We start from the raw sequence: 11664 nt of genomic DNA, 5'->3' as shown, positions 1-11664 counted from the left end.
TTGGAGGGGTCTACATTGGTCAAGTACTATGCGATCTAGGGGCGAGTATAAGCGTAATGCCACTATCAATCTTCAAACGATTGAATATGGGCAAACTCACGCCCACGACGGAGACTCTCCTGCTTATGGACATATCCTGAATACATCCCGAGGGAGAGTTGAAAGATGTCGCAGTCTCAATTGACAAATTTATCTTACCGGCAGACTTCATCATTCTGGACTATAAAGCGGACGAAGATGCGTCCATCATATTGGGACGACCATTTCTCTCGATCGGTCGCGCTCAAATTGATGTGCACAAGGGGGAAATCATAATACATCAATGGGGAAAAGCTCCAGATTGAGGCAGTCAAGATCCCAGAAGACCAAGAAAAGAAGAGAAAGTCTCCTTGGACGTAAAAAACCCAGATTGAAATAAGCAGTCCCTGCGTTACTATGCGACTCAAACTTATCAGGGACGCGATTCTTTTGGAATATCATTTTTCCTATCAATGATTCATGATCTTTCGTTACCTTTCTTTTATCTGATTCACATTTGTCTTTTTGCATTTATATATAAAAAAAGGGCACTGCAATCGTGTTGAACGATCGTGGTAAACGTTTTTGCTAACTCTGTCTGTTATTTGATCCTCTCAATGTTTTCTTTGCAACGATCGTGGTGAACGATTGCGGAGGAGCTAAAGGAAAGACGCAACTAGCTTAGTCCGCCACCGCAATCGAAGAAGAGCAGTTCACCACAAAGAAGGATGCATTTACAAATAATGCGGGCGACAGAGCAAATTTGGGGGTTGTATCTTTCCTTGACTTTGTTTATTCCAAATTTTTCTCTATCGCATATCATTTTAACTTTGATAATTTTATCACCGTATCCTCCTTAGTCGGCGCAATCATTTAACATTGATTAATTTAGTAAGTCACCGCATTATTTCTCTTTGCCAATTATGATTTCAATGATGAAACGCATGCCTCTATTTTTTTCATATATGCTAGAGTTAACTTAATTGTAGGACAGTCAAATCATTAAATATTTCTAGAAGTTAGTGGTCTGCCAGCTTTCTTTCAAAATTACTTTTTACAAAACTTCCTAAGAGCATCGCATGACTTCTTTCAATCTTTCAGCAATGAGGACATTGTTGCGTTTAAATTTTGAGGTGCAGTAGTCATTTTCAACCTTGCTATGTTTAGGCATTAACAAAAAAAAAAAATCATAACGTTGCGATCGGATCCAACACGTAGTTGGATGTCCGCATGGCACACGTGGGGGAAAGCCAAAACAAAGGCTAGACACTTGGATCAGCGCAAGGTCATAGAAAAAATATATATATCTAAATTACGCAAGGATAAAAATCATTTGAAAATACCCCAGTTGAAAAGGTTTTTTTTTATGAAATAAATCATGCGATGCCCTGGAAGCAAGTAAAATCTTTTTTAAGGTAAAACTTGCGGTCCCTAAATTTGGTACATAGGATTTGAATAAGGCAACCTTGAGAAATCTAGGAAAGAAGAAGGCGGTCGACTTTCTAGAGAAAATATTTAGCTTATGCTTGAGGACGAGAATTGTTTTAAATTTGGGGGTGTGATAACAGGCAGAAATGCACTTTATTACAGCGCAAAGTTATAAAACAATGAAGGATTGCGACAGTAAAAATATATTAGATTGCATCCAAAAGCATTAAGTTCACAACATTGCGGTCGCATGCGTCCATCGCATTAAAAACAGTTAACTTATGTATTTTGTGCAAAAAATGCGTTGGCATAAGGCGGAATTGCGATCCAAAGAAATTAACGTCCGAGTGCATTAAGAGATTACGACCGCAAGGCTATACGATCATATGCGCTCGTGAAAATCTGCTCAAGAAGGTGGCTGCATAAAGCCGGCGCATCAAGGTGAAAGCTTAATAAATCATGATGGGACAAAAAGCTGATGACGGTCAATTTCGAATTAAGTTGACAAACTGTTAACGACATGTTGTAGCAAGTACACTCAACTTTTTGGTGACAAATATTCGGTGCATTAGACAGAGAATTAATGACATCCCATTAGTGCAATCATTCGAGAGAAAAAGTTCTTCACCTTGAAGCTCTATAAATACCGAAGGCCACCTTCATTGGAGGAGTTCACCCAGTTCGGTTTTTCATTTCAGCTGAGCCATATAGAAGATAGTTAGCCGTTGTTCTTAGTTTCCTTATACTTAGAAGGCAGAAACGAGATAAGGGAAAAGACGCCAGAAAATCATCCTAGTCAACTCGAGAGAGTGCCAAGGAGTGTGAAAAACAGAGAGCGGGCCGACTCTTGCGAGTTAAGCAGAGTAGAGAAGAACAGTGTAAAAGCCTTGGAAAGCAAGAAATTGCTGTCAGGCTCTTTATCTTTCTTTCACATTGTCATTCTATATTTTGATTTCATATATAGAATGGAACTTGCATTTCTACATCTGTTCCCTTTCTTTACAATATGCATGAGTAACTAAACATTCGCATGGGTTGAGAAGTACTTAGCTAACATGACCTAGGATCTTCATTACATGCGATCATCTTGTCTTCTGTTGCGCCCTTTACCCTTTAGAGCTACTCGAGAGAGAGTCTAAAGAAAGAACCTAAGACTTGAGAGAGCTAGATTAGAATCTAGACTCGAGAGAGCAAGATTAGATCTGCATAAGCAAGAGATAGAGACTTAGAGATAAGTTCTGTTTGCCAACATGCATCGCATGCACCCTAGAGATAGGTTATAGTAGTATGCGGTCGCCTTGTGTATATGTGTGTCATTTGTCATCGCATAAACAGAAATAGAGGCTTAGATGTAAGTCCTATAGACTTTATCGCATACATCGCATGCGTTCTAAAATTAGAAGTCGTAGCATTTGCATTGAGAGATGACTTATTGTTGTATGCATGTAGCATGAATGCAATCTTAGGAAGTGTTAACTAAATCCCTTTTCAACCCGTTCCCCCGCATACTCATCGCATCTTTCGTATTATTAACTCTTTTCTCATATCAGCCGCATAGATTTTATACTTTAAACAACACACCAACCAATGCGTTGTTTGATTTGTTACCGAAAAGTAATCGAAAAACTACCATCGCATATTGTTTTCTTAGTCCCTGTGTTCGACCCTAAGTTTACCAGGCAACTCAGTAGGATTTATACTTGGATCTTGCTAAGAAAACTTGCATGCACAACGCATATTCCACCATCGCATTCTACACCATTATTTCATCGCATTAAACAATGCATGAGCGGTCACCTTGTCTTATGTGTGTTAGATTGTATAAGCAAGAATAAAGACTTAGACATAAGTCCTATTGACATTATCGCATATGCATCGCATGCATCCTAGACAATTGTGTATAGCATGATCACATAACTTGTGTTGGTTGTGGTTACCCTTGCGATCAAGCTTATTGATGCGATGAAGTCATCCCCTCCACCATTTTATCTATTTTTTCATGCATCTTATTACGCGTTGACAGTTGTCGTGTCTTTACCAACTCTCATAATCATACTTCCATTGCTTAATCTGTTTAGATAGGAGTAGGAGTAGCGCATAGTCCTTAAACTTCATTAATCTTTTATTCTTCGCCGCAAACATATCACTTCGCAACATTTAGTTACAAGTCCCTGAATTTGACCTCGAATTACCCTGAGAAACTTGCGATCTGGCGAGAGAGCAAGAAAACTTGTGGCAGGAATGCATGGTCATCGCATAGATTCTTAGACGCATATTTCATATCCCTTAGTCCAACGCATGACCAGCGACACAGGGAGAACGAACGCATATCATGAGACGCACGCATATTTATTTACTCCATTTTCCACCCATCACTGGCACATCAGACGGAAAGAAATACCAATATGATCGTGTTTCTGGATTGTAATGAACAACAACACTCAACCAATACGGAATGAATATGATTTCTCTCAATCACCAAACACAACAATCAATGTTTTTCTTTTAGCTTGCCACACCCGTCTATAATTGACATTATACCCATATTGTTTTTTTAATTACTTCTTGGAGTAGGGCTACAGGTAATCCTTTCCTCCAAAGTTGACCTTCGTTCACAGGTTGAATTAATAATTTTCCAATCTATTTGTATGAACATCTCTGATGGTACCAACTCAAGATCATGTTCCCCACTTCTATCGTTTCCAAATAATTCATCAAGTTCATCAATATCACTATCTTCATCATTTCCAAGTTCAAGAATGACTAAATCTTCAAGATGCATCGACATATTTACTTAAATTTTTACAACGTTATAGTTGACAAAAATATGTTAATACGATAAAAAGTTTGTTTCTTCTTTTAAGCAGTCCAAATAAATTAATATTCCAAACAGTCCAAATATTCTTTTATGACCAGTCCAAACAGTCGAAATATTTTCCTAAGTCAGCCAAAAAAATCTAAAAAATTAGTCCAAATATTTTCCAATTGTCACCTTAAAAAAATCCAAGTTGTGATAAAGCTCAAAAAATCTAAAAAAATCGACAGTCCAAGTTATGATATTCAACAAAAAAAACAATAAATAATCAGCCTAAATATGAGATCTATGGAGTATACATTTAAATTAGTCCAATTGAAAACAAAATAATTGATCCATATGGATCATACACTTAAATCAGCCAAAATGAAAAACAAAATGGTAAATCTATGGAGGAAAATCTATTCTTTTACGTACAATCTCGTATATTGGGAAAAAAAAATAACCTACGGTAGAGGGTAGATCGGCAGCAAGAAGGATGGCAGCGGTAGATCGACAGACGGCGATAGCAACTAGATCAACAGACGCGACAGCAACTAGATTGGCAGGCAGTCGGACTGATAACTGTGAGAGAGAAAGGAAGAAAGTTGGAAAGTTTCAGATAGGAAGAAAGGGAAGGAGAAGGTCGTGGGGTGTATTTGGGACCATTAAGTCATGTACTCGATACACGACTTAGGATAATCGTGGATCCCCTCCACAATTACCTAGTCATCGTTGCATGACTGTCCATGTGACAATCTACGCATGCCAGATCACTGCTAGGTGTGGCAGATTCACGTGCTTTGTAGAAATTCTGTCTCTTATACACATCTAGATGTGTATAAGAGACAGCTGCTAGGTGTGGCAGATTCACGTGCTTTGTAGAAATTCGTGTATCGGGTCCACGATTACACAACTCTATTTTTGACAATAGCTTCAGCCCAACCCTATTTTTGTTAATATTTATTAAAATAACATTATTTTAAAAAAAAAATCTTCATCTCTATGAAAAGAGGGAAATTAGAAGCTGGAAAAATAGTGAAATAAAAGTGTCAAGTTGGTAAATCTGAATTTTAAAAATAAAATGGAAGATTACTTTTGTAGTTACTGAATTTTGAAGAATAATTATATTTGGTCCCTTAATTTTAAAAATATATATTTTTAGTTTTCAAATTTTTAAGAATATGTTAAAACTTCATATAATTATTTACAATAATTAAAAAAAAGAACTTTACGGACCTTTTAACACGATTCTTAAGTATAAACCAAAAGGTCTCATACCAATAGAGATAATTGTCCTTACTTATATATTTATGATCATTCTCTTCTCTAATTGGTATGGAATTTTGTTCCACTCCTAACATTATCAACTTTGCTTAACCATTTGGGTAACAAAGAAAATCATAGATATATGTAGACAATTGAAATATGATAGCTCTATTTAGAGACAAAATTTAGTTCTTAACTCTTCAATGAATTTCAAGAATATCATATAAATGAGATGTCGTTAAGTTTAGGTATTAGATACTTTTAAGGTCCCAAGAGGTATTCATGAAAGTCAAAGTTCTATTTACCCTATATATATAATAGTATTTCAAAGCTCAATAATTAGTGAGATCTAGAGAAGTGTAAAACAATAATCTTACATCATATTGTCATGATTCAATCAGGAGTTGGGGAAGAGTAGCGAATGCAGCAATCTCATAAATAAATGAAAATTCTAAGAATACAATTTGAACACGAGAAACCAGAACTCGTGGACGAACAACGCTCTGCACATAATCGGTTGGTCAGGTTTAAGAAGAAGTCAGTTGGCACCAATTTTGTAAATTCTATTGATCAAGTCATCTCAACTAAAGAATAGTTACTAGTTGATGAGGAAAATTATAAGAAAACAAGTATAATTTAGATTAATTAGTATTTTATAATCGATTAGTTAACTAGTCTTATTTTCTTGTAAGGCTATAAAATAAACCATTTAAGATTGTAATTGGAAGCTTTTGATTATCCATTTTAATAGAGCATTGTTCTTTAGAGAGTATCCTCTCATCTTAGGGATGGATTTCCCATGAATTTGGCCTAAATATCTTTTTCACTACATCATATAGTCAAACCATTACCTGCACAAGGAAGGTAGACACATGCTTTCTTTGGTCTCTCCCTGAAGTTGTATAACTTGCAGGGCAACCATTACAAAACAAATGATGTAATTGATTGGCATGGTATGTTTTCATATATTCCAGAAAAGAAAACAATTAACAAAGAGAGAAAGCATATGCATATAAGTATTCCTAATATCTTGTTGATATGCAACAGTATCATTTAGATTCTTGTTCATGATATGTAACCAAACCACAACCCATAATGAGAACTCCCCTGTCAGCTTCTTTACGCAGAAAGAAACCAGGCAGAGCAAACTTGCCTTGAGTTGGTTTTCTTTTTTAACTCTTTATTGCCTTGACAAAGCATTGCCATTAATCTTGCACCCTCAATTCTCTTAACACTAATCCCTACACCAACCTTCTCTCCACCCTATCCAAATATGGAAGCTATTTTTCTTTTAGTTTTAATGTTAGGTGAATCAACAAAAAGGTTGTAAGATGTGTTGGGTTTGAGAATATCTTGGAGGAGCAAATCCGGTAGTTCATCATTCATGTGCGTATCTTTGGCCGCCATCTATTATTTATTTCTTTTCGAGAACGTCATTCGAAGCTCTGATACCAATTAATATAGTGAAAAGAGTATTAGGTCAAATTCATGGTTAAACAAGGGAAATTCATCTCTAAAATGGGAGAATACTCTCAGAACAATGTTCTATTAAAATGGATAATCTGAAGTTTCTAATTACAATCCTAAATAAGTTATTTATAGCCTTACAATAAAATAAGACTAATTAACTAATTTGTTACAAAATACTAATTAATCTAAATTAAGAACTAAACTAAGTATTAACTATAACATACTAATTATCTTATAATTTTCCTCACCAGTGGTCACTTTTCTTTTGTTTAGATGGCTTGATCAATCGAATTTGCAAAATTTGTGCCAACCGACATCTTCCTAAACTCGACCAATCGATTTTCAGAGGCCAACTCGGTTTGTTACTTTCGTTTTGCACATGTAATTTCTAAATCCTCTGTTGTTTACAAGTATATTTTGTAGGGTCAAATAACATCTAGATTAATAAACTAATTAAGCATATTTCTTTTTTACATGAACAGAGTTTAACTAACATAAACATTCCGACTCAACAGATAAAATTAAAATTATTTTAAAAGAATAATTAATTTCATCTTTGTAAATATAATTTTATAGGTTCCTTTATACTTTATTCCAAAAATGAAAGAAAAATTCCATCATCTTTCCATTAAAAAGGTAAGAAATTCCTAAAGAAATCAGCTAGCTTTACGAATTGTTTATTTTTATACTCTAAAAATGTGTGATGGGAATCTAACGAAAATTAATCTAAACAAAATTAGCCTACCCGTTTACACATCATATAAAATGTTTCCTTTAACAAATCACACCGACCTTCAAACCCAAAGATTATACAATAATTTAGGTATTTGTAATCACTTATTTGTATATTATAAGAAATCTATTTCAAATTTCTTTTCTTATTTTCAACTTTTTGAGAAGTTTTTATTCCTTATTTTCCATTTATAAGGAATGTTCCCAAAATTCAATTTTGTAAACAACAAAATCAGCTTTTTATCTTTTGTTTCAATTCATAGTTTCTTCGATCAATCTTGACTAGTAAAATAGAGGTTTAAATACTATTTTGATTCTTGTACTTTTAATGTTTGTTCATTTTGGTCGCCTCATTTTCATTTTAATTTCATTTTTAAGGAGATCAAAATTGTTACTTTTTTTAAATTCAAGGATCAAAATAAACAAAAATTGAAAGACACCAAAAGGAACATTTTAAAAATATAACAACTAAAATAAATCAAAGTAAAAAATACAGGAACCATATTTTTATAGATAATGATTATCCACATACAACTATTTCTTTATTATTTAATCTTCAAAACCATTTTTGTATAAAACAATTCAAATTTTAATAAAGATGAGAAGAAAAAACCAATTGTCAAACCTTGTTGAGAAATTAAAAAACGAAAAACAAGTGATATTTAATCCCCCATAAAAATATGAGGAATTATTTCGTATTCATAACTAAGTAGCTGGGAATTTAATTAATTTTTATTCTTACCCCTAATTTTCAAATATTTTATTTTTAAAATCAGACATCAGTACGCATATTTTTATCAAACGTATAAATATGAGAACAAGTCAATGTTTAAATCCACCACATATAATCGTAGCAATTTATTTGTCGAATATTTGAATTGTTTTTAATTGGTAATTTAACCTATATCATTTATTGATCAACAAAAACTCTGAACTCTATTTATTTACTTATTTCGTTGAGTCGTTGACAAATCCTATTTAAAAACATAGCAAGTCCCTATATTCCTGAAGTAAGATTGTCGACATCCTAGCTCTGGACACCAAAAAGACTCAAAGAAAGCCAAAAACACTGCAAGCCCAAATGTGAAGAACACGCATTCCTTATGTGGATATCATAACTCAGGCAGAAAATCTCTCACAAAAAAGTGCAAAACAATCAGGTTATCACTGAATCTCTATCTGAGAAAAGCAGCCCAATAGATGAGTGATGCTCAGAGAATATCCTATCTGCTGCTTGTTACATCCAACCAACCATATACGAAACCAAATTCAGAAAAGTGATAGGTTAGATGTTGCGATCCGGATGAGAAAGCAGGAAATGTATCATCATTAATTAAAAGGGTCCAATGATCCATAACTTGGTCTGCATAACAAAGCAAAGAAAACGTACATGGACCGAGGAGTTGTAACACGCACTCTTCAAGGTCTAAAATTAGCTATATAATGTCCACCACTATTAGTTAGGCTGATGTAAACAGTGATAGAAGTCGATCTTGCTGCTCTTCAGAAACCGTGAATCTTGATGTTCTCCTTCTTCACAATGCCAGCCTATCAATGAAGAAAAAAGGGTGAACAAATCAAGAACTGTTACCAGAAACATAAATCATGGTCACAAACTATTTACAGTCCATCCTTGGATACCTGCACAAGGAAGGTAGACACATTCTTTCTTTGGTCTCCCTGAAGTTGTATAACCTGAAGGCAATCATAACAGCCGATGTTATTGATTGTGGCGTTGTATGTTTTTCACAAGGGAGCAAAATTGCAAATAATCCAATCAAAACCACTAGGTTCTTGTTATTAATAACCTAATGCTAATCAAACATAAATAAACATAGTCAACCTGCAGCTTACACAGAGGACAACTGCTAGGTTGCACCACAGCCACACCATGTTTAGATAGATAAAATGAAACAGTGTTTATACAAATGATTTAAGCATCGGCAAAGAAAAGGAGGGCCTCAATACACTATTCATTTGGGGTGGGAGGCAAAGAACTAACCTGGCCTAGCTCAGGATCTTGCACAACTGTGCCATTACAGCAGAATTCCTTCTTCAGATCCTTGAGTATCTTGTTATAACTAAACTCCTTCTTCAATCCTTGGACAGTTGTCAGGCTTTTCCTCCCGTTACGTTGCTGTATGCGCACATGAACGTATTCTTTTGCCCCAGCTCCTGAGTCCTCAGCATTTGCATCAGCAAATGGGTCTAACAATCAAATGAGTAAAGTTAATTAATTTTGAAGCAAATATGGAGGCTCCTAGTCCTAATGCAACACAATTAACTAAATAATTAAAAGCTAGTATAGGGATTTGTCAAGTTACCAAAAGCAGATGGAATTTGCACGTTAAATTCAGACATGAAACTTGGCTGTCCGGAGTAGACACAGGTAACCAACCAGCAAATAAATTATTTGCTCTCAATTAAGCTGTGCTCAAATCTGCAAGGCATAACAGATCCAGAGTTGAAACAACAAGATACAGTCACAGAAGCATCAATTTGTTCAAATGCAAAACATAATATTCCACCCCATAATCCTCATACAGCTAAGTCCCATGTTTAATCTACAATCCTCTCGATCCTCTGACATACTAAAGATCAAAAGATACTAACAAATTCATAACCTCGTTCTATCAAAAACGATAGAAAAATAACAAATTGGCAGATCGGACTAAAATTATGAAAAGAATACGATCATTAGGGCTTTTTTCACAATAGTACATTCTGTTTTCAACAAATTAGGAAAAGAATACAACCAACTGCAAAAGTAAATGTTCTGTACGGGATCAAACAATTTCTCCACGAACCAAAGAACAAACCCTGTCATCGGAAACAAAATCATATATCTTTTTTATTCTTCAAATTAGAGAGAATTACAATCAAACAACAAAACTCTAACATCCCAAAAGAAAAAAACTAACAGATCTCGCGCTTGCATAAAACAAAAATAAAAATAAAAATAAACCCTAACCCAGATGAGAAATTGACAAATGGTTGAGAAGAAATCGATAAAAGAAGAAACAGAAAAGAAAATAGTGGATGGATTAACATGAAAGAGAGAAGGGAGATGAATTAAGAAGAATTATACCGGGAGAAAAAAGTGTGAATCCGAAGACGAAGAGACCTAGAACAGCGAGGTTTCAAGTCAATGAAGCTTATATGCGAGAGACGATTTCTGCAAGCCACACAAACCTCTATTATATCGATTTAATTCCGTTTTCCTTTCCTTTCTCCTATTTATTTTTTACGGTACAGATTAAATCTCCTACTTGATCTGACGGTTCATAGTTGTCACTCAAACGACGTCCCTCCATTGCTTTTTATCTTGATTGAAACCTAATATTAGGGAAAATAGGAAGATCATTAGATTTTTTTTTTTTTTTTTTTTTGTAAAAAATAAAATGTTGAAGATATTAGTGTAATATGTGTCTATTCTTTAGGCTTTTTAGGTAGAAATTGCTAGGATTTTACATAAGAAATCTATTTTGAATATATATTTTCATAAATGTCTTTAAATTTGATTTTTTTTAAGGTCTTTTAGTGTTATTTTGGACAATTATTTTATCTTTTTTTATATTTATTTATATTCGTTTATATATAATATATATATATATATATATTATTTTCGAAGCTACTTTAATGAATGGAGAGAGAAAATGTTTTTAATATAGTTTTTCTCATTTATCAATTGGAAGAAAAAATACATTTTTTTTTCTATTTTTCAATTTGGAAAAAAATCATTTAATAAAATTTTATTTTCTATTTACCTTGGTTTTTCACATATCAATTTATTAGTTTTTTTTTTACGGATTAATAGTTATTTTAAATATACCTTAGAACATTTTGACTAATTCATATGATTATTTTAAATATATTTTTAGAACATTTTGTTAGATATTTGAAAATATTCTAACCAATATGTGAAAATATATTACAGTTTATAAATTAGAGAT

General features: G+C 33.8%; 1 protein-coding gene across 3 annotated transcripts; it reads right to left on the bottom strand.

The window, feature by feature from the left end:
• Positions 1 to 9015: 9015 nt before the first annotated feature.
• On the bottom strand, positions 9016 to 10952 carry LOC120077126 (protein translation factor SUI1 homolog). 3 transcript variants are annotated; one of them, XM_039031022.1, is made up of 6 exons: positions 10800 to 10853; positions 10468 to 10531; positions 10036 to 10151; positions 9714 to 9919; positions 9353 to 9406; positions 9016 to 9259 (listed from the first exon to the last, which is right to left on the bottom strand). In XM_039031022.1, exons 3-6 carry the CDS (start codon positions 10070 to 10072, stop codon positions 9215 to 9217), a joined length of 342 nt encoding a protein of 113 aa, XP_038886950.1. In that variant the 5' UTR covers positions 10073 to 10151; positions 10468 to 10531; positions 10800 to 10853; the 3' UTR covers positions 9016 to 9214. The 3 variants fall into 3 exon arrangements, with proteins under 3 accessions (XP_038886950.1, XP_038886949.1, XP_038886951.1); XM_039031021.1 differs by lacking the exon at positions 10468 to 10531 and having other exon boundaries at positions 10800 to 10952; XM_039031023.1 differs by lacking the exons at positions 10468 to 10531; positions 10800 to 10853 and adding an exon at positions 10683 to 10706.
• Positions 10953 to 11664: the final 712 nt, after the last annotated feature.

Source organism: Benincasa hispida, chromosome 5, assembly GCF_009727055.1.
Source record: "Benincasa hispida cultivar B227 chromosome 5, ASM972705v1, whole genome shotgun sequence".
Lineage (NCBI taxonomy): Eukaryota > Viridiplantae > Streptophyta > Magnoliopsida > Cucurbitales > Cucurbitaceae > Benincasa > Benincasa hispida.
This window is presented reverse-complemented; position numbering and strand designations above follow the sequence as displayed.